The 24,514-nt window shown below is 41.9% G+C and overlaps 1 protein-coding gene and 1 long non-coding RNA gene across 2 annotated transcripts; one reads left to right on the top strand and one right to left on the bottom strand.

Annotated features, from left to right (window-relative positions):
* Window positions 1-3,230: 3,230 nt before the first annotated feature.
* On the bottom strand, window positions 3,231-14,906 carry LOC148391055 (leucine-rich repeat-containing protein 38-like). Its single transcript, XM_088389247.1, has 2 exons — window positions 13,802-14,906; window positions 3,231-6,438 (listed from the first exon to the last, which is right to left on the bottom strand). The coding sequence occupies exons 1-2, from the start codon at window positions 14,433-14,435 to the stop codon at window positions 6,191-6,193; spliced, it is 882 nt and encodes a 293-aa protein (XP_088245373.1). The 5' UTR covers window positions 14,436-14,906; the 3' UTR covers window positions 3,231-6,190.
* LOC148391056 (uncharacterized) lies at window positions 9,794-15,440 on the top strand. Its single transcript, XR_015861227.1, has 3 exons — window positions 9,794-9,933; window positions 13,431-13,532; window positions 13,618-15,440. It is a non-coding gene; the product is annotated as an uncharacterized LOC148391056 (long non-coding RNA).
* The last annotated feature ends 9,074 nt before the right edge of the window (window positions 15,441-24,514 follow it).

The following is a 24,514-nucleotide window of genomic DNA, read 5'->3' on the forward strand; positions in this document are numbered from 1 at the left end:
ATTATCCACAAAGATGCTGTGTCACCGTTAATGTTTCATTGATTCGTGGATTGGAGCTGTTGGCGTAACTCAGACTCACTTTGTTTTGCTCTCCTTCATTGTATTTTGTTTTAGTCCAAGATGTATTGACACTATTGGACTTTTTTTCCAATATCCCCGAGTGGCCCAGCCTGCCTGAATTGAATTGCATTTAAGATATGCTGAAGGTATCTCAGTTCACAAGATTTCAAAAACTCCTACATTGTTTGAGATTGTGAATTCAACACTCATGTAGCCTACACACACTGGAGATTTAGGCCTTGGTTGAGGTGTCAAGTAAGTTTTTCAAAGTAGGATTGGAAGTCAGGATCAAAGTGTTATTTTAGGGGTTCTAACTTTTTCAAGTTCAAAACTACAGGTTTCAACCGAGGGCTTTGAAGTGATGGTTTCAAATCTGAGTTTGGCTTCATCATTGCGAGGACAAGCTGAAGAAGAACAATTCATGTCGACCTTTTCACAGAGACTATTTTAAACTCTTCCTTTGCTTTATGTGCTCTTTGCATGATCTTTGTGCCAAGTCGGAGGGACGTGTTATACATATCCAAGTGTCAACAAGGACTTGAACACACCATCTGTCTTAGCAAAAGTACATGACAGCAAAACACAGCCTGCTTCCAGTCCTCATTTATACGTACAGCCTCAACGTTATCCAACTTATAACTAGGCCACATGAGACTTATTTTTAACAAATTGCAAAAAAGGTGTTTTCGTTCTCTTTTGTTTGAGTTATAGATAGATAGCTTCTTGCCATTGTTGATTCTTTCTCTTGGTGGCTCTCTAAGTCAGGCTGCAACACATTTCAGCTGCATGAAAACACATAAATGGTCACCACTCAAGATTACATCAACACAAGTCGTCAATTTGGAGTTTGTGTGCATTTCAACGCGGCTCCACATCAAATCGATGTCCATCAACGTCCTCCTTGACATCGCTGCAAGTATCCTGTTGATGTTCACGTGGCATGGCTCCGACAGCGGAACATGAAATGAATTGCAGATCATCCTCAAAGCTTCAGAGATTGATATTCTCTACCAGTGTGAGGCTTGGAAGCATGAAGAAAAAAGAGAAAACATGTTCTAGCATTATAGAGATAGAGAGGAGACTATATGTATACTATATATATATACATATATATATATATATATATATATATATATATATATATATATATATATATATATTTGCTTTGGTGCAGTTTGTTTTCACCGCTCACAGCTGAACACAGTGCTGCGTTTGATACCGAGTGTCCTTGCAGTATTGAGGTCAAATATGGAGGGATTTTCTCTCTTGGTGAACTCATGCGTGACCTAAATAGATGAGAGGGTGGTTGCATGTGATCTTAGCCAGGAAAACGTCGCGCTAACACGGATTAGTAGCATGTTTGCTGCATGCACAAAATGTCAATCTGATACGAGCAAAGCAGAGTACCAACTGTTCACTCAAGGCTGATGCTGACAGCATTGGATTTCATCATATCAGAAGCAACAATACTGTACCGAATGTGAGGGATGAATCACATACAGACTGAAACAAGCATTCACACCGAAGAACCAATACAAAGCCCTCCGTTAAAGGAGATCAGGTTTTGGGCTGGATTGGGTTTAAATTTGGTAATTAGGATTAGGAGTTAGGTAAAGGTTGGTGCGAACTGATTAGCAAGGCAATCCCACTTGAAAACTCTGAGCTATTACTCATTCAAAGCTTCCTCTGGAGGGATTGTCTTACTCTTTCCTACAGGCCTGCTTGCCTTTTGTAGGAAAGGGACCAACAGTGATGATGAGATAAATAAACAATCATTCTGTCATGAGACTTTCCGTTGTATGTTCATGGAGTATCCATTCCATCAGAAATGCCGTAGTAATAAAAAAAATACATACAATAACAATAAATAAATAACAAAACGGTGCTGCGTGAAAGAGTTCACAACGCTATCTCAAAGTGTTATTAACTGAAGACCCCCTGTAGAGTCATTAGCTCATTGTGCAAAGCACGCTTTTGCCAATCCAAGCATGATGAGCCCCTCATATAGTCAGTCGCATGATGATGAGAAGAAAGTCACAGGCTGCACAATGCCAGATCCAGTTAGCCGTGGATGCGTGGATGGAGAACGTGGCGGTGGGGTGGAGCTGAGGGTGGGGGCCTTCCACTCCTTGTTCCCGCCTCAGTTTCCAGGAGCTCGGGCCCCCGGCTGTGTTGCCGTGACAACCAGATGAGGTAAACGGTTGCAGGAGAATCCTCATCACGAGCTGTACCATGTCCTGCCGTGACGTTGGTCTTTTTGCTTTCTTTAGCCAAAATTTAGATTGGTAATACTTTAAAGTCACAAAAACAGAGAACACATGAAAGATTATTTTAGCTGTAGCACAACTGTGTTCTGTATCAGGGAGACTGCGAAAATTGAAAACATGAACATTATGCAAGCAGGTGGCATTAAAAGTGTGGTGTTTTTTTTTTTTCTTCTTAGGCCTCTAATTTTCCCAGACGCCCTTTCCCAAAATAGAATGGCGCTTTTGCATAGCAAGTCACAGCGATCACAGTTCTGGGTGAAATAACACACCGTGCTGTGTTTACAGATGAGGCTGTGGCTGTGAACTAGAGATGTGGTGGGGGCTGGTTCACTCTTGCTGGATAGTCATTTTTAACATTGTCACATGTAAACGGGTCATCTTAAAATGATATTAAGGGCTTGCATGGCAAAGACTCTCTTGGCATTGTTATTAGTAAGTCAATTTGATTTACAATATACAACAATTTTCACTGAGAGGTCTCATATCGTGCTTTTGGTGGTTGAAAATACAGAAAACACAGAATCACAAAAATGTATAGTTACCATTTTAGCAAGTGGTCGCTTTCTTCACATCAGTTAGATCGATAGTCAGGAAAATTTGGTCGACATGTCTGTCATATTCTGCAAAGACTCAAATTGAAAAGCAAAGCAGCCATTTTGGTTCCAAACAAAAAAATTCAAGAAAATTCAGAGGCTCATTTTTGGACCTGACACAACTAAGACATTTTATCAAATGGGCACCAATTGGAAGCAGCTAATCTAAAGTTTAGGCCAGTCAGTGCTTAACTGCCAATAAAGCTTTTTAATGTGGGCAAAGGCATAAGATCAAAGTTTGATGAGCATTTTAAGGATTTGGTTCATTAGAAAAACAAAGGTACATAAGCCACATAGAAGGGACAACAAGTAGACAGAAAAAAAAGTTTTTAATTTTGTTTTTTAACCAAACAGAGTACAGCTACACATATGACGTGTTTGACATTTTCAAATGCATTCATGTGCAACAACGGCGTCGCGGTCATTGATGTTTATAATCTCAATTTGATTCTGACCGGTCACCTCTCTTTAAGATAGGGCAGCTTCGATATGCATCTAACAAAGCCATATGACAGAGGTGGCTACTGGAAGTCCGCAATGTCAACACTGACCCAGGAGAGCGTGGCAGTAACCATTCTAAAAGGTTCAATATAAAAATAGACATGAATCTAAGAGTAGTTAATGCAGCAGTGCATGCTCGAATGTCTCGGTGTTTGCAAAAGAGGTCGTGAAGTCATGTCATGCGAACGTATGCGTCAAGAGCCAAGAGCTAAGCTAACATAAGAATTTGTCAGTACACCAACTACACAGTAGTTGGAACCCAGAATGATATGTATAAAAACAAAGTCCCTCTTGGATTCCTTCCACTACACTGAAAGAAACATTTATTGAAGGAGAAAATCATACTTAGCGGCGTGGGAATTTGTACCATTTGATTCCGGAACATTTGAGCTTGCTAAATTCACGTTTATGTATCCTAATTAGGCTTGGGATCTGTATTTGTAATGTCTAAAGAAATGGAAGAGGATGCAAACAGGTCCAAGTTAGCACTAAGCCTCATTAGCTAGCCAAGCAAAATACAAGACATATACGTACTTTAAAACCCAAGGAGATAAGCGACATAAAAAATGCTAGCCCAGATCCTTCATGGTTTTGGTTCTCCAACATTCTATTCTATCTGATCGTCTAAAATTAGCCCTGGGAGAGGAATAAAAACCCAAGAGCTTTTCCTGTTGCCCATAAATTTATAATTCATTTCCATGCTCAGGCCAAAGCTCTGCCAAGAATAAAAATATTGTTTTGGTGCCATCTTTGGTGGCATCGTTGTGCCCAGAAACAACGTTTAAATGAGTTGAGGAGCTTCATGTAGAACTTTGCTGTGATTTGATAGCACCTTTAGGCAGTTATAAACCTATTCATGGGGAATTCGCTGATTTTCACTACTTAGCATCCAATTTTCTGTTGTGGAAGAAGTCATCCGCCATATTGAGACCGAGAAACATCAAGTGTTCACTGGTGTTCACAATTCTCAAATCAACCCAAATCGGATTTGCCATCATAACTATATTGAATGTTTGAAATTTATGATTGCCGAGCTCAACTGTTTTCTTTCTTTTCTGTAGGCATTTGCTAACTTTGACCTTAAGGGGGGGGGGAATATTCAAATTTGGCATGATTGTCGGTAGATGTGTGTCCATCACTTTCCCGCTATCATGTTGCTTTGTGCTGAGAATGCTTCACCCTCAACGTCACCACCGTTCATTTCAAACCAACGAACACACCGTTCCAATAACATTTATCTAGTTCTTTTTTGTGTGATTCTTTCCATTCCTTTCTCTCAGCATGACACAATTATTTCCACTTCACCGCAGAAGAAAGCTTGAATACATATACTGGTTTTCAGAATGCAATTAACTCATTCATGCCACCTTCAATCAGAATGAAAAATGTGACTGTCATACTTTAGTTAATCAAACCTCTCATTAGCTTCATATGCTGGAAGAACGTTTCTAAAAGCACAACAAGGGATCGGCAGTCTAATGTTGATCATTTATTAAGTGACTTCTAATGGGCACTCTTAAATGGAAAGATTTCATGATGAAGTCTGAGGGCCTCAAGTGGCCTGGCAGTAATATGACAATAATAACTCACTGAATTTGAAACACTGAAATGAATAAAAGAAGAAAAATTGAGTGAATTAAAATCCTAAAGGCTCTTTTCACTCCAACCTGATCTTTGGCAGTTGAGGACAAAACCAGTCGGAATGGCGTAATTAGGGCTGTCACATTATTTGATAATTTCACCATTTAAAGTGCATTCATTGACACAATAGTTGTACACGTACTCTTCTTTTAGTATACCACTTTTTTTTGTTGCTCTAACTGTGAGGGTTATACTCAGAGCTATTTCATCTTTCTACATCAAGCTAAAGAAAGAGTATATTCTCTGGATTTATACGATGATTGTTTGAATTGTGCACATATATGTGTGTGACTACATAGTATATATAATATACCGGGAAATCTGCCTGTACGCTGTACATGTCTTTTTTTTTAGAAAAAAAAGACGGCATGAATGACAGGATGTGATGTCATAGGTCAAATATTGAGGTCATTGGTCTGTATGACATCTTTCGGATATTTCCTTGGGTATGATCAACTGTAACCCTCTGAAAATGTTATTATAAAGGTTGTGTTCACACTTGTTTGCAGTTTTGATTTTTTCAGTTCAATTTGTGAAATAGTTTTCCTCCATATTCTAATTTATTGAGACACACCTGCATATAATCAATTTAAATTTTGTTTTTTGAATTTTCTTGCAAGTCTCTGCTGATTTGGGGAATTCATATTTTGAGAAAATCATTTCTTTACCGGAAGGGTATTGATATTAAAATCTCAAAAACACCAAATCCATGTACCTCTTTGTTAACTTTGGTCAGGACATGAGTGCCAAACTACAGGTGTGAACACAGCCCAAACTTTTCCCTGCGGTTTCTTTTTCTTTTTTTTTTCTTTCTTTATTTCTTTTTTAAGCAAACTATGGAAATTGCTACCCAAGCTATGTTTGAAAAATTCAAAGTCATGTTGAGTGGAGCTGAACAGCCCACTAATAATATCATATCCCTCAGGAGTGACTTTTGATATCATGTCAAGATACCTCTTTGCAAAGAAATCAACAACTTTGCCAAATGATTCCAAGTCCCGGACGGATGTTCAGCAGGGAGGAAGCAGCACAAATCTGTCAGCGCGTCTCACGCTTCCAGTTTTGCGGACTCTTGTCCACGTGAGAAACATCTGGATCAGACCAGCCCTTTATGAAAGCACATACTTGTCATTCCTCGCTCTCCTCTTCATCACCTTTGGAACCTTTACTCCAGCGCTGGAAGCAGTGAACGGTGGACGCCAGGAAGAAGCTGGTCATGATGGCTACCACAGACACGGAAATGCCCGAGAAAATGATAATGAGCAGGTCCGTCAGAGTCAGGCTGGCCTGGCACTCGCGGAAGCTGTCATTGGAGAGTTGGGTCAGGGACACGCGGCGGCCATCCATGGGGAGGGAGCACTCCATGCCTTCCACTCCTGGGCCCCAAGAGAAAATATGATTAGACAGACTTGCCAGACATGCTGAAGCAGGCTCGCGAGCGAGTGAGTGACGCCATGTTACAATTTGTGCAGCAATGCTTTGGCGCGGCGTCCGTTCAGCGGATTATGTAACGTGCAAGGGCAAGATGACTGAGGCTTATTGTTGTGCAATATGCCCTAAAATAAATGTCATCAAGATTTTAATTATTGCCACTGAAAACGCAGTCAGTGGTAATTGCAAATCTCCTCATTATTTGTATGGCCGGGTGCAGATGTCAGCATTTAAAACATTTTTATGATTGCTTACATGATGAAGATTTTTCGTTCGTGAAAACCTTAAACACTTTTTGAGTTCTACCTTGCCCTCCTGGGGCTTATGATCAAGGTATGTCATTATAATTTCTCAACTTGTGAAGCTCTTTAGACGTTTCTGTGATTAAGGGATGCAGAAATAAATTTGACTTGACTTACCAAAAGTGGATGGATGGGAGGTTAATTTGCATAGATCATTGTGACAATAAAGACGTATTTTCCCAGATTGGAGTCTGACATAATCTGTCAAAGTGTGAAATATGGCGGGTCCACCATGACATGTAATTGCTTTGCTTTAATGACCTTGTGAGCCTAGTGGTTGTCACAGGTCCCGAGTAGGAGCGTATGCAAAGAACGATGAGGCAACCAGAGCCTCGTCCGTCAGGTTCAAGATCATGATCTCCTGAATCAGAGCTAACTGACAACAAGCCAATGTTATTGATTATGGCATGAAAGAGCACACCGGGAAATAACGACATTAATTCCGAGACCTGCCAAACGTCCAGTATGTGTGCGGATGTCTGCTTCCGGACAGTAATGCCGGACGCATAACCTTAGTGGTAATACAGTTAAGAAGCCCAATGACAATAACAGGCTGAAAATATTGTGGCTTGTTATGACTCGAGAGTATAGACTCTATTATTCTTGCATAACAAACAATATGGCAGGGCACTTTCTAAGCAGCGGGCACTTTAACACTTTGACTCAGGGGAGCTTTTAGTGGAGATTATCATGAGCAAAACATTCCCTACATGTGGTCTCCTGTGAATTGATGAATCAATTCAGCAAACCATTCAGCATTAAATCATGGAAATGCAAACACATGCTGATTTTAGAATGCAGCCTGTATGTCAAATCAAAATGGTTATCAGAGCTTTGGCACCAGACGCTGGTTCTCACACTTGGCTAATTCCAACAAGAGGAAGTCCGCATTTTGTCACAATGACACACATGCTGACTCACAAGGTGAAAACAATTCCAGCCTCTCGCTGTCACCGCCGGTAACAAGGCGGCTCAGTGACATTAGAGGACAGGAGGAAGGACGCAGAGTTAAATAAAAAAACAGAGTGCCATCATTGAGAAGCGATTATGGAAAAGTGATGGGAAAATAGGGTGAACATTATAACCTTTCCCAAGACCTAAAAATCAGTCTCCTGCAAAATCCAATTACAACCTCTGAAACTGTCACATCCTAAACCTCATTAGCAATGCATCACAACTAGGGCTGTCACAAAATATTTTTGAAATCAATTATCCTATCAATTACTTCATCGGTTAATCGGGGAATGCACCATTTTTTAAAGTACTTCCATTATTTGATAGGTGGAAGATGCTATGTCTTGGAAATAGTCCACAAATGGTATAGTCCATCATAATGTTTGCTTCCTGTGGTCCAACTCAGTTGTGTTTGTAAACAATGTACCTGGTTTGCTTCAGGAACATATCCTGCTAGATACACTTTTGCAATCACTTTTTCTAAACCCGGTGTCCATGTCGAGGGATAAAAGGAAAGGATAACACTCATCTTTGACGTCATACTAGCATTGAAACTAATAATATGACGCCACACCAATCCTCCAGTTGATGGATTACACAGGGATTACAGTCAGCCACGGGACGACTGACCCACCATTTTCAGGCCTGATTGATCTACCAATTCTTCCCTCTCTGTTTAACAAAGTTTATTTTAGTGTCAGTGATAAACTAGCAACCGTCGTTCTTTCCGTCGTATGAATCCACGTTGTTCATGTCGCAGAGACAAAAGGTACGCCGTAATGACCCAATCGCCCTCTGATATGAATCATGCCGATTAAATATCAAGCAGATGTAATGAGGAATCATTGAGGGGCCGATCACGGAGCCATGAAGTCATAAAAAAGCAATGAAAAATTCATAGGTCATGGCGAAGATGGGGGAGGGAAAGAGCCGAGCAGGGAGGCGAGTGAGATGCAGAATGACGAGCGTCCATGCGACAGCGCGGGATGGGGGGTGCATCACTCAGGAGGGGATTCCTTCTGCATGGAGACCCAATCACAGCACGTTTCATCAGCATGGCTTTTTGACAACACCTCGTCGTGGCACAAAGTAGCATTTCATAATAATACAAGCAGATGCCGGCCTGTGTTCAAATTAATCATGTTTGTATCATCACATTCCACACGAGGTGTAAAGATAGCCAGTGATGTCGTGGGCGGCTCGCGGCTTACCATTTTTTTTGTATTTCAAGACAACAGTGCATTTCGCAGCTTGGCAACTTGATAGGCTGGAAATACAAACAGAGGCTTTGAATCCCCCATCAAATGAGCTGCTACTTTGTGGCAAAGCTGCTCGTAGAGCTGGCCTGCCGTGCCCGGCAGGCAGCTCCAGCTCCAATTACCCTGGCCAAGGCACCCAGAGAACTGTGTCACCCTGAATTATACATAGCCTTTGTTCATCCTTAACCCACCGGCGGACAAGACAGCACTGGATCATGTTTACACTCATCCCTTAATCAAACATTCAGCTACCTGATTAGAAAGTGTACAAAAACACTGACAAAAAGCAGTTTCCTGTTTATGCACCTAACCTAGACACAAATCATGTCCTACGCACTCGAGACTCTGTGTCCCAATTAGTCACACTTTAATAAGTTTAGCCTTTCTCCAAATAGATGGGAAAACACATCGACCAGCTGTAATTATGGCAACAATAGCCACAAGTACCCAGCAGTACAGTTTGGTTCTGTACGTTACATCTCCGCTAAGATCTCTAACTAGCATGACATCACAGCAGCAGGACTTAACAAAACTTCAGTAAATTAAAACCCTTCATTGAACAGAAGCTGCTACATGTCTAGACTTAGTACAAATACTTTCCCAGCCACTATCAGAGGAAATACAGTATGTTGGTCTAATCTTCCTTAGAAAAAAAAATTTTTCACTTCCCAATCATAAAACATCCTCAATTTTTTTTAGCATCTGTCATTTCACTGACCGGCAGTAACCAAACTTATGCAAACACACAAGTGTGCCAATCCGTGAAGTCGACATCACGGGGGAAATCAAGAAGTGAAAAATGAAATGGGAATTGGGTTTTGCAGCGTGGGGCTCTCTGGCTGCTACATTATGCAGGCCGTCGGGGGAACCGTGAAGATCTCAGGACGATTTCAAAAATAGCGGAGTGTGTGCTTGTCCGAATATGGTAACGCTCTTTTGGATTAGCTTTTGGTTCCTTGTGCTGTGCATTTTAACCTTTAGATCATTATTGGATAGCAAAACATGTGTATGCCTTAATTAGCAACATTTTCATGTAGACCCTGAGGATAGCTTCTGACCTTTATATCCTGCATTACCCATTTAGCATCATCTGCACTTCCAACAGTTTCGCATTAGCCCCTTGTTAAGTTTTAACTTTCGTGCTATACCTGAACCAGCATGCTTACTATTCGTGTTTTGTTTGTCTGGCTGTTTTTTTTTTTCTTTACAAATATCGACTGTAATTATAACTATAGCATGTTCTCACTTGTGCATAATTTCAGTAGGAGTTGTAAACTGAGCAACCCTAATATGACTTTCAGTCTTCATGTTTTCTAATTTACAACATTATTTGCACCTCCTACTCATGATGTGTTTTAACACGCAATTCATAAACACCTACATGAGCAGGAAGCACAATGCGGATTGAGACTTGTTGACAAAGAAACGGCATAGTGGCTGATAGATGAAGACGCGCCAACCACACGAAGAAAAAAAACCTGCGTGTACGGCACAGTAAATCAATATTCGCAAATTCAATTTACTGGTTTCCCTTTTGTGCCCTTTTTCTAGATGGGAGATGCCAGTAGTCTGAATAGAAAAGTATTTTAATTGGTGTCAAGGAAGTACATTTTCTTGATGCATGTAATACAACGCTCTGTAAAACAGATTGATATTGTATGACAATGTTTTGGGATGATGGTAAACATTTCTGCAGGGGACAGAGCATCAATTACTTGTGCTCCCTTTTTTTTTTATGAACTCCATAGATTACTGCATAGGCTATAGAAGCACTTTGTCTCATGTCACATAATTGAGTTTCTCACTCTGTGATGAATGAAACATGTACTCCCACCTCCCACACCGACGGCACTCACCAGAGTCAAAGCATATTACAAAATAGCATCATGTCAACCTCATTCGCTAATGAGCGGCCCATCTGTGCTATTGCTTCCAATGGCATGCTTTGGAAATCATTTGATGAATTTGCTTTGTAGACAGATAGGCGGTGGACTGACACTATCGTAATCCTTCTTTGCAGGCTACTTTGTTCTTTGAAAACATAGAAAAAAATTATTTAAAAAATGCAGGTCTCATGCAAGTGTAGCGATTGTCCACCCCACCCCACACTACTGGTCCGCGGAAAAGACTAGCTTTTGTTACCATGACAACCTTCAGTAGAAGCTGAGCCTTGAAACTAGAGTAATTGTGCGCGTGTGCTTTTGAGGGGGGGGCTGGCATTTTCATTTGTTGAGACAGCACTTCAAACGCTACATTGTGTTTATGTGTCACGTGGACACAAATTCATCAAAGTGCAAACGAAATGTCAGTTTCGCAAATTAATTCCCCAGATTCCTAAATGAAACTTTTCACATTTTCCACAGCTATTCACTTTTGGACCAAGTCTAATTAATGTTCTTGCTACAAACGCCCCAAAAACTTTTATATGGAGGTTTAGTCTGGGACTTTAGTCTAACAGGTTAAAAAAAAGACTCTTTGGGGATTTTTTTCTTTTAATAAAAACATTTGTTAGGTATTGAAAATATAATATGTGGTGATCATAATTTGTAGTATATATACAGTTTAAACTATTGATGCAGGCAATTATAAACACTTTTTAGGGAAGTCACATATTCATGGATTTTTGGTATTGGTGACAGGTTTTGTCACTGTGATTTTGCCAAAAGCCACATTACCATTATACCGGTTTTACACTTGAATGGTCTGAGTGGTCGCTTTTCTTTTACACTTTTTTTTAGGGCTGTGTATTTATAATGGTAACCGCACTTGAGAAGCTGGCTCTAAAAACACAGGCCGACTGGGGTCATGACGCTATTGTCTACTGACTGGCTAACTGATCTAGCGGCAAGTAACTCCACTCCGCAAGCCATTTCCAGTGCGAGCGAAACAGAACCGGCCACCGGGGCCTCTGAACACAATGGTGTTTTACAACAATACTTATTTACAACTTCATTTCTCACTGATATATTAGTGAAGCTTGGGCTAAAACAATTCCCGAGCTTACTGGGTTCAACTCACTTAAATGAGAGTTCTCCAGTCGCAACCCAGCATCTCGAGCCTGCCTCGGGGGTGGTGGCTTAGGGCAGCCGCCGGAGGGCTTTGGACGCAGATGAGGAGAACAAATGAATGAGACAGATCGCTCCATTCCGTTTGAATGAGCACTGGCAGCAAGCTTTGTGCGCTGCTTTTCACCCCGAGCTTTAATATTTCATGTATTGGTTCATATGAAATCGTAAATAAGGTTAAGGACTGGCTTTTGTCTGTCTCAAAGCCAGTTTTTCCATTGACGACCAACACAGCACACAGTACATAATATCTCCCCTGAGAAACTCCCTTAAACCAAACGTCTGTTGTAATACCAAGACTGACCCGACCAAATACAGGAGGATTTACGATTGTTAGCCCGGACTGTTTGCCTCGTGGATCAGAGAGGGAGAAAAACACTATCACATCCAGCGCCACAGCATAATTGCTATGGATGGTCTTTTCGAGACATCTGGTCTTTGCTGACATTGATCAAAAGGGGGGAAGATCTCCTCCAGTCAGATGCGATTATCAATATTGTGTGTAACCAGCTTAGATTGGAGCTAAGGAGGCTGATTTTTGTTGGTAGGTCAACACTTACACCCAAGCAACTTTGGACCAGTGACAGGAGAAGAAGAAGTACAACCACCCACTCCCTCTCGGCAGCAGCCTCCGCAAAAAGATGCATTTATATCACATTTTCCTCCTAAATTCTTTCTTCGAGCTCAATTTGGACAAACACTGAACAACAGCACGAGCAATTTGTCGTGCAAAGCTTCCTCGCACTCCACCGCTAACTAAAAGACGTCAATAGTACTCGTGTGGTTCCGCTTTAGTAGGAACTATTTGTGCAGTGTCTGATGGGATATGCTATCTACTTTGAGCTGAATGAAAGTGGATATTAAAGAGACTTTTTTTTTTTTAGTGCCTGAACTAGAACAAATAGCATAAAACCCCCTATGGCTGTTGGAGGCCCATCGGCTCACAGCCACAGCACAATAGGACTGAGACTTGAGTGTGATCCTTGTGTTGTTCCTCGGGAGCATTTAGACACACAGAGCAAAGCTTCTGCCCTGTTATCTAACTCAAAGTCACAAGACCTAAAATGTCTAACCGTTGCCCGCTATTATGTAAAAAAAAATAAACTGATAAATCAAATGACCGTGCAAAAGAAGAACAGCAACCTAATCACAGGTAAGCAGAAGTATATCCCACCTGACCTTTGAGGAGATAAGCAAGTTGCCAGTCCCTCGCAGGGCACAATGTCAATTGGTGAGCTGGAACCTATTGCATTTGACTTTTGGCGAGAGAAGGGAAGTCCACTCTTGGCGAATTGCAATTTGATCAAAAGGCTCATTCATGAATCCGTCCAATTTCTATCCGTCTTTTCCTCATTAGGGTCACAGGTGAGCTGGGGCCTGTCCCAGCGGATTTTTGCTGAGAGAAACCTATTCATCACTGGATAAGATAAAAACTGTATGTTGAGCAACTGGACATAAGGTAAGTCTGTTTTACATGACCATGAACTGAACTAAAATAGTTTCCCATGACTAAAATTCTTGTTTCAATGTGTATCTCATTGCAGCTTCATCCTCGAACAAGGACTATTGTGTCATATTACACACTCACATTGGAGGTTATGGGGGTGGAGGAAGAAAGAGACTAAATTAGAACAAGATTCGGGAGGAGGGGGGGTTCCCTCTCGAACAGGGAAGAACATAAATAGACGTGATATGTCACAACACAGTGTATGGAAAAGTTTTGCTTACCATTGGGAAGCTTTTGACTGTTCTCCATGAGCCACGCAAAAAGACTGGCAAAGTTGCAGTTGCACACCCAAGGGTTGCCCTCCAGCCTCACCACCCGCAGGGAGGGCAGCTGACTTAGCGCGCCCACCTTGAGGCTCGAAAGAGCGTTACGCTCCAGTTCTAATTCCCGCAGCGAGGTGAGTCCCAGGAAGGCGTCTTCGTTCACCATGCTCAGGTAGGGGTTGTTACCCAGTCGAAGTTTGATCAAACTCCGGGACTCCCCGAAAGTGCCCTTGGGGATTTCTGTCAAGTTGTTGCTGCCAAGGTCCAGGAAGACCAACCTAGAAGAGGTGCTGAGGGTCCCCGGCTCAATGTATGACAACGTGTTGTTCCGCAAGTCCAGGTAGACCAAGTCACTGTACAGAACCAGGAAGTCGGAGGGGATGCGGGGTATCCAGTTGTCGGCCAGCAGGAGCCGGCGGACGTCGAGGGGGATCTCATCCGGGAGGTGGGTCAGCCCGCGGCCGCTGCAGTCCACCGTGTGGGGGTCTGGGCACAAGCAGGTCGCTGGGCAGTTCTCCCCACGGGTCCAGAACACAGAGGTCAGCACCATGAGGACAGGCTGGAGCCAGCAGACACATGGCAACATGGTCATGAGGGGGAAAGCAGTTTTGGGGAGGAAAGAGGGCAAATAGGGTAGGGGTCAGAGGACGGGCGATTGGGATGAGGCTTGGGAACGGGAGAGTGAAAGTCGGATCAACCCCAGTGATGGAACATGGCGTAATATAAAGGGGCTTAGGGGGTGCCGTCGGAGCAACGAGGTCAGAGAGCTCATTTAGGCGTCAGAAGGGGTGAAGACACTCGAGCGACCAGCGGTACAGACCGGGCATGTGGAGGATGTTTGCGGCTTTAGGGGGCAAACGGAGGGTAGGGGCGGGGGGTTCCTCGGTGGATCTGGCAGCGGTCACCAAAAAGGTCTGGGACGCGGAGGTGGGATTCAAGCATGGCAAGCCGCCGCCGCGTCCCCCCATCGGTCCTTTAGCGAGAGGGAAAAGCCTTTGCGACCACACAGAGAATCCTGCAGAACATCGCTCAAGCGCGGTGTAAGATTATCCCTCCCCCCCACCACCCTCTCCGACAACCCACCCCCACCTTTTATTATTAATACTGTTGTGATTCCCTGGCGGAGCTCCCAGCGTGCAGCCCCCCTCCCCGAAAAAAAAATGACACCCCAGCTGTCCTCTTTAAGTCCGATCAGGAGCAGGAGAATTAGCATCCAAGCGGGAGCATGATGCGTGCAGACACACACACACACACACAAACACACACACACACAGGCACAGCCGTGCAGCTCCGATGTCTGCCTCCGACTGTGGCACGACTCAGCTCGCACCCTCAAAACAATCTCATCCTCCCTCGGTGGAGGTGTGTCTCAGCCGCGTTGTCAACACATGAGGTCACTTCCTGTGATGTGACGACATAATAACTAACCGTCGTTGAAATCTGCCAAAGAGAGGAAGCAGGTGCCATTTTGTTGACCTCCACTAGTGATTTATGTGTCCTTTGAAATCAAATGATGGGATTTTTGTACGGCATGTTATCTTGCACATTTGAAAAAAGGGTCATTTTTAATCATAAATTAATTCCTACTTATAGTCAACATCTTGTATAAATTTATCACAATTGCACACAATATGCAACTTGCAGAAGTGAAACAGCAAAAGCTTGAAGAAAGGAAGAAAGCCATTTTGCATCCATTTAGGCTGACTTTTACGGCTGATACTTTAACTCTGACAATGGGATTTGTCCAAATGAGCCTCAATTGGAGGCTGCCAGTACCCCTGACAAATTGGCAAAGCTACATTGCCAAGATTTAAAGCCAATGCCACTTAATCATTTATACAATTTGCCATTAAAGTGGATTTTGCAGAAACATGTACTCTGAAAAATATGTTGCGTCTGTTTAATGTACTGATGGGTATCTTAATATTTTAATTTAGCTACATCATACTGGCAAATAGTATAGAAATATTTTGTAAAGTGGCACACTGAAAGACACAGCCATAAAGTAGCTCATTTGCATTTGCGGCTTTGCATTACGCAACAAAATGAACTTTTCACATGGTAAAAATTCGCCTGAGATTTAATTTCCGAGGCTCACTGCAGAAATCTGAACTAATCTTCAACGCACGCCTGCCGCTGACCCGTTTGCTCTTTCTTTTTATCGTCAACGGAACTCCCTCGTGTGACGCGTAATCCGCACACGCTGTGCATTTATTTGCCTCCGTATGCAGTTAATGGCTGTAGACGCCATCTTGGCTGACGTCTCTCAGCTAACAAGGTCATTTTGGTCATTCATTTTTCAGCTGTTAGTGTTTCACTTATGTAGAATAGACAGATTCATTAAGGAACTGACACAAGAGATTGCACATTTTGAGCTGCCAAAATTTAGAAAATAGAAAAAGGCAGTCGGGAGGCCTCGTAAGGTTTTATTTTGATAGCGCTGCGTGAGGTCGCTCAGCAACAAAGCAGTCATTACGTCTGCCAGTCGCGGCACTTGAGCTGAATCTTAACAGGAACGTGTTCAAGCGGGTCTCCGCCATGATATGTCCACGAGTCTCCTTCTCATTGGGAGGCAGTCAATTAATCATAAAAAGGGGGGAAAAAACCAGAGACATCCCAGCGAAGCAAGCGTGCTGTCCTGCATGATAACAAGCTTCAACCTGCAGCTCACGCATCGTGATATTTCGGCTGAATTCGTATTTATGTCAGCAAAGGCCTGATTATCTTGAATATCTGATGATTTTTTTTTTTTTAATCATTAATTTAATTCTGTGATACTGCGGCACATTTTTGTTGAATCGGCGGTGGGAATATATAAGCACTTCCAGCTACTTTTTAAACTGAAATGCTATTTTATTTATATTCATGGTTTTTCTTCTTTTGTGCTTGAAAATCAAATATTGAATTCAATTAATCATCCCAAATGTACTCGCAAAATCGATTGAACTTGCAGGCTGGCAGCGTTGTGACTTTAAGACAGGTGGAAGATTAATTGACACGCTAAGCTTTCACAAGGAAGTGGTGGTGTTATTTATGTGCGGATTTATCTTTTCACAAGGATGTCCGTGATACGTCCGTGGGAAATGGTAAGGATCACTTGTTCTTGTTCAGGGTTGAGGATAACTGGAGCCGACGTTAGTGCCAGAAAAAGTGGGTAGTAGACATTTTAGAGTCTTGACTAAATCTCAGATGCATGACTTTGAAACGCGTGAGGAATCGGGCGATGGAGTTTGTGTGTCCTTTCCGTGCTTGCCTGGTTTTCAATCATGACCGTTATCTTGATTCGTTCCACGGGCGACAACCTTCATCTAATCTCATTTAGAAAGCGTGAATCCGTCTCGCAATTGATTGTCTCCTCCCCTGCTAAGAGTCTGATGAGAGATTGTTACAGCATCGCCGACGGTGACAGTAAAATCAACTAAACTGCCCACATACTGCTAACTAGTTAGTGCCATGTGATGAGAAGAGCAGCAAGACTAAAACAGATGCCTAATATATGATTTTAGTCATGAACAAGTTTCTTGAAAAATCAATTTTGACATTTTTTACGACAGTGTTGCTCACAAAAAATGGCAGACAAAGGAGTAAAAGAAAAAAAAGAAAAACTCGTTAGGATATCTTGTTGTAGCCCAGTCAATGTCTAGGTCCCAGTGGTTAGCCTGAGCTCAGCGTGATGGTTCTCGCCTGCTGTAATTAAGCTCCATCCATCCATTATTGATGAATGTCAAACGCAGCGTGATGTTTGGTCTGCTAAGCTGACGCGTGTTCTATAGTCTCCTGGTCACAGCAGGTTGAGGAGAGAAAGGGAATGACTGTGAGGTTTCGTGGAAACAGACTGGGGAGGACATAAGAGGAGCCTGTCGCAAATGTCACGTTGCCCCTTTCGACGCTTCCCGGAATGCGGCGGCGGCGGCAACATGCTAAAGACGCAGCAGCGGCAGCAGCTGTTCTTTCTTTAAGCTGTCCGATGACATTTAGGGATTGTGGGCACCTTGCCTCTCTGAGACTTAATGGGGGATTGCTGAGGATGAGCGCTAAGGCCGGTAGCGACCGCTTTAGCGTCATATGAGACCTTTTCACTGGAAGTGGTGACTTTTTGAACCTTTTCAGGAGTACCGGAAACAACCATACCATACAAATACCGTACCATACCATATGACACTATACAACATTTCATAGTGGGCTCATCCAAAGAAATTGAAAAGGTTATTTGGTACATATGGTTGATAGGAAGAAAAATATGTCCAAAAAAAGACAGAAAATGGTTAAAGTGTGGGAGCATTTCATGTCACGTAATCATTGTCCCATGGGGCCACGCTCTCTGCCAAAGACACGCAGTAGGTTAATTTTTCCTTGTCTCAGGTCCTACGCAGCTTCCTGGCAATCATGTTAATGTTGATGGACCTTACTAATAGAACATTACCCTTGTGGAGGGTTGGGTCACTGTTAATTTTATGGCCACCATTGAGTTGTGGCTTTTTTGTTACCACGGTGACAAGTGGTACACTAACTGTTTATGCCTGTTATGCTTATTGGTTGAGATTTAAAGGCAAAATACCATGATCCCAACGGGCATGAATTTTCAAACAAGGGAGAATGTTAGAATATATGGAACCCGTAACAATAGAAATGTGCTAACAAGCCTAACACTAGAATTGTACCAAAACCTTTTCAAATATGCCTTAAAGCCGATCCTTCTGAAGGACGTACAGAAGAATGTGCGATTATCTAACAGTCCAATCTAATCAAAGAAAAACCCACCTATAATAAATCCTTGAACAGAGCCATAATAAGGAAGACAAGAGTGATTGCTGGCTTGAATGAATATCACACATTGGAGCCTCCTACTTTCCATCTTTTCTTTAAAGCCCCAACTTCCAATGACCTTCATGCTGAAGTAGCTACACAATCTACAAAGTACGAGAAGAAATCAACTTGAAGTGGGACTGTCAGGAAGGAATGAGGCCTGAATGCATAATACAGTCAGACTGGAAGAAAACAACTACACTTAGTACTGATGACTATATGGAGTTCTTAAAGGCACACAAACAAGAAAATGAAGGCGTCACCTGATTTCATTGTCGGTGTTGCCTCGTCAGCTCTTGTCGGTCAGAAGTGGCAGCTTGTCCAGAAGTCTGAGTGCTGGAAGGACAGCGTTGCACATCCCTGATAATGATGACAATGACAAAAGAATTAACAACTCAGCTTTACTCGCACAGACACCACTCAGCTGTCAGTCAAATGTTATTTGTTAGTCCTTTCGATAAAGAAACTCTTAAATAAACCCGTGAATTCCAAATGGCTGTGTGGCACCGAGCTAACTATTTTCTCAGGATGTTTTTTTTCTCAATGCAGTCTTTGCTTTGCTCTCAATCCTCTTGAGGTAAGAGGTTTGTTCAAAAAGGCAGATTTTTCTTTTTTTAGGGAAAAAAACTGTCAGACATTTAAACAATGCCCTGTCCAATCGAAATAGTCCAAAGAGACCATTTTTGTTCTAATCTCCTGAGCTTTTTGACAGTCACGTTTTCGGCCACTTGACGACGCATGTGGTCTGTCCAAGTGAGCCTCCTCCCCGACTTATCAAGCGCCGTCTCGCGCCTTCCCAACTGCCAGGGCGAATGAGATGGTCGGGTGCTCTTGACGAGGGTTTTTTTGGGTTCAGCCGAGGCGCTCGAGTCCTCCACTGCTCTATTTAGGAAAACATGATCAGTACAGTACTATCAGTAGTAACAACAAAATACTCAAAGAATGTGTGGTAAACAGTTAAATAAACCTTCTACCAGAAAAATGGGGAGAAAAAAATCACCTAAAGCTTTCTTGAGAATCTGAACTGGGGTTAATCCGGGGCATTTAAAATGGTGGCAACACCTGCGTCCCCAAGAGGATGCGTGAAGTGATACTGATAGAACATAAACAGTAGAGCAACACATATGGACAGACAATATAACAGTACCCACATGTACATATTCTCTATATTATTAGTGCAGTACTGATGAGGTGAAATGAGCTGAGACGTCTTAATGGACACTATCTTATATTGCCCCCACGTGGCCACACACCAGTGGCAACACAAGAGCAACACAATGTCCATTTAAAGGATGCATTGCGACCAAAAACAGTTTTTATGACTTTACGGTATGTTTTTATAAATGACAATAATCTGGAGAGCATTGGTGAGTGGCTGCATTGTGCAACAGCTGCTGGCGTTTGCACTCGAGCGCCATTGTGCCGTGTCACGTGCGCCCTCTGAAGTCCTCTGGGTTCAGACGTATGCGAGAATATGTGAACAACGGGCTCAAGCGCAGATTTCTACGAACCACGTGTGCTCTTTTGTCTGCGAGCCAACAAAACCAAAGGTGTCGGTGAGGTGAGCGTGCCATACGGACGCTAATCTGCTGATGTCACACCAGACCCAACGACCTTGTCAAGCCGCCAGAGGGAGGAAGAGAATAGAGGGGGGGTGATTGACGGGCCGCCTCCTCAGACAGCAGCTGTCCTCCACAGCCCGGCTTGCTGAAGCGACATAATGCTTTCATGGGACGGCGGGATGCATGGCGATTACGTTTCATCATGGACAATGGCAAGCGGGTGGGCCAAATGGTGTCACTTTCGCATCATCACTTCGGGAATTGGTATCACGACTTCAGCCAGAGGTCATCGGAAACATCTGGACGATGGAATGCCGTCAGCATTGTTTTGACGTGAGGTTGCTGCAAAGGGGAATCTAGTTTGTGTCTGACTCAACGTATCAAAGTTAGAAAGCTACATGCGGCTCAATAAAAACAAAATTAATTACGCAATAAGGTTGAGTAATCATTTGATGGGTTTTCCCCACAAGAGGGCGCGATCTAACACGCTACAAAGTCACAAAGCTACGAGATGGTTTCCAAGGTGATGTCAGCCATGTGAGTCATGTGAGGTACAATTGCAAAGGCCATCAGGCAGAGTTTGGCCGTCATCCCGTCGATATGCATGCCGGAGAGCAATTGTGACTGTCATAGAAAACTTCCTGTTTGCAAAATGACAGGATGTTCTGTCAGAACCTGCTGAGCGCATGCACTAACACACGCATCATGCACACATCTGACAGCCTCGCTTCAAGACTGACAGTTTAAAAAAAAAAACACACACCCAAATCAAATGTTAAACGCATGAATGATTACATTCATATTTCAAATTGTACCCGTATGTTGTTGATAAATAAATTAAAATAAACTTAATACATTGGACGTGCGTGTGGACAAATACATAGACAGACAGATCAATAGCTAGAGATTACTGCAGACTACACATTTTGAGGAGCTGGATTTAATTTTACTATGTGGTGCATGACCTTGTGTGTTACAAGGCCCTGAAGCCACTAGATGGAGGACAGTGTGTGCGTGTGTTTGTGTGCATGTGCTTGTGCGTGTTGGACACAGCAAAAGTGTTAACTGACTCAGCGTCCTTATCACCTGAATCAGCATTATCAATGTGATGTGTTCACCTCCGAGAATTTTAAATGGCATTGACTGGAAACTACACAAACCAGGAAGTAGACCGATTCCATTAAGCAGATAAACTAACTCTCACTGATATAGCTAGAGGAGCTAGTGTTTAATGAAATGTTAAACAGCCGGAGACATGCAAGACTTTTGGCCTTAGGAGCTAAACATATGACGACACTGCCCCCGTGTGTCGGTTGTGCTATTTTTTATTTAAAATGTTCTTATAATGTCTTTTTCTTTCTAAATTGATAGATCAAGATATTTCTTTTATTTTTTTAAAACATTTGAGACGTATTGATGCATTTTTCTTCCTAATAGAGTGGTATCCTCTCCTCAGCTTTATTGCTTAATAAAGGAGGAAACGTAATTTAAAGAAAATAACAAACTCATTGCAATTATCACTGTTATTATCATCATAGTTGTTATTAAAATATGTAAACTCATACATATATTATTTATATTAATATGTATGTTTCCCCACAGTCAAACAGCTCCTTTAGTTTAAATAAGGGTACAAGTGTCCAACTACACCAGCAGATGGAGACCTTGTAAAATGCAATATTGCCCACTGCTCTCACTTGCACACAAACTGGAGTTTATGCATATTTCAATAGTATACAAGATATCACACAGAATTTACTTTTGCCCACTCCCAAGCCGAGCCACACCACCACACTCCCATACCCACGCTCACAAAACAAAACAATATAGCAGAATATTTTAAAAATATATATATATTTTATGATCTGCAGAATTGCATTATTCTTATTTTCCAAATACTCCTTTCCCTATTTTTTGGGGCACCAGAAGACGTGCAAGATCCATAGAAGTTGTAAATTTGCAGCAACGTAACCTCACCAATTTTAACACTTTAATTTAGTTTTTAGCATAATAAATTAATGAGAGCTATTTTATCTGCTATTGTAGAACTACTTTTCCATAAAGAACATGCATTCTGGATGTGTTTGTTCTGTGTCCCCTGTGGGCTGAAAGTGAGCTGAATCTGAAACCAGGCTGTGATTTCGTCATTGTTAATAAGTCAACTGGAAAGAAATTAAGTTTGAGGAAAGAGGCAAAGAGGGATCTAGGGCTCGAAAAGCAGTTTGTGTCGCTCTCCATCGTGCTGGAAATGCTCATCCTGCTGCTTGATTCTTTTTTCATGAGATGCTCAAATGAAAAAAGAAACATTATAACATTCTTTACTCATGCTGGCGGGAAACACGGTTAAAAAAAGAAAGAAAAAAACATATTTTGGGCTAAAACAGTAATTTAAGTTGGAGCAATTGTAAAACGATTGACATTCATGGCAATGTCAGTTAGTACAACAAAACAATCATTTGCACCAAAAAAACAATACAAGTTCTGTAAAATCTCTTTGTTGAAAATGCGGGAAGGACATTTTTTCTCAGCCCAATTAAAAAACCTTTACTGGCTTGAAATTTTGAGTTCACCCAATTTTTATTTTTCTTGAAATAAACAGTGAAGGCACATACCAAAAAAAATGGGATCAAATTTTTAGTATCTACATTTTAAAATGAACTTAATCCAAAATTAATGTGTGTATCTGGCTTCAAATTACCCAGAATTCATTTTTCCATCATGTTTGGAAGTGCACCTTGATGACGCTGATGACTTGTGACACTTGTGACCCATTTGGGAGGTCACCCTACTCAACGTGAACTCGACTTGGCTCTTGTTCGTTGGCCTTAATGTCCCCTGTGGCCTCTTGAAGCTGCTTTTTTTTTTTTTTTTTCGGTTCTCCCCTTTTGGAACCTTTCCCTAAGCACTCCACACCATTAGGTGGCGAGCCTTTCTACACAATACGAACAAAACCATTTTTATATTTATTGTGTATCTCTCAGAAGATACACAACAACTAAATGATGCGTGAATATGGCTGGACAAATATTATGAACATTAATTTACTGCATAAACATCAAGGTGTCCTTCTTGGTGCTAATCTAAAGTATTGTTGACCTGCCTTGTTGCAGAGGGCCAAGTTGTGGTGGCTGATATCTTATTACATCAGAAAGAACAAAATATTAGAAACTGCTTTCAGTCCGACACCAGTACGTACAATCTATACAGCCATTATGTTTTTCACAGGACTTGTCATCACTAGAGCTCCAGCTGACTTTGGTTAAAAGGTAGAGTGGTTGACAACTAATCGTAGACTACCGCCACAATAAACAAACATATTTCTAAGGTGCTCTTTTAAAGGGCAGTATTCCAGTATGGGATCTCATTAGCAGGTTTATCACATCTTTCTCTATGTACGGGGGAGACCTTTCAAGTTTTAATGGAAAGTGCTAAAGTCTTCATTAGTGAGTTTGTATGTGGCTTGGGGGGTTGGTGTGGCGGGACGCGCCAGATGCTCAACAGATGTTATCAAATATAATGAATGTGCTGGTAAACCATCACAACAACTGCATCATTCTGCTGGTACAAGACAAACATAGAATTTTAGGGGAGTGGCGAGGAACCAATATAAGGCCTTTTTTTGTGGTTTGACTCATGATAGACATGCCTATCAAATGTTACCAAGTGAAATAGCTCTAACCCTGTGGCGGTGAGTTATTAGTCCTGTACTTTACGGCGGGATATCAAACTTTGCTGTCAAGCATCACCAAACACGGACGAAAAATAATTTTTGTCAATTTAGTGGTGGCGATAAACTTGGTGGCACTCTGGAAAAAATCTGTTTAGTGGATTTTGAAGGGCTCGTTCGCATTGACCAAAAAGATAGTAGATTTCCTGTATATTTTCATTTTTGTGGGTCTACGCATGAGAGATAGACATATCTAACAAAATGAGTGGTGCTTATAGTGAAACTGTTATTGGGGGCTTAATATTCCCCAAAATCTCTTGGCCAAGTTTGTGTTTGGAAATGATTAAAAATCCCTAAAAGAGTCACTTGAAAAAATGTTATGAGTTTTTCAGAGTTTTTTGTAGGTGTACTAATGATAAACGTATCTAATTCTCATTTTTCCAAGTAAAACTGGCTTAATGGGCATAACTTTAAAAATAACTCCAGGGGGTGCTTCTGCGGGGAGTTAGGCTGGCGTCACATACCAAATAGACATTTTCACCACAATGAACACCTTGCAAAGTTTATGAGTTTTGGAGTAGGGCGAAAACCTTTATAAAAAAATAAAAAAAGAAAAAAATCCATTAAAATGGTCAT

Source organism: Syngnathus floridae, chromosome 11 (assembly GCF_059516105.1).
Source record: "Syngnathus floridae isolate MCC-2025c chromosome 11, RoL_Sflo_1.0, whole genome shotgun sequence".
Classification (NCBI taxonomy): domain Eukaryota; kingdom Metazoa; phylum Chordata; class Actinopteri; order Syngnathiformes; family Syngnathidae; genus Syngnathus; species Syngnathus floridae.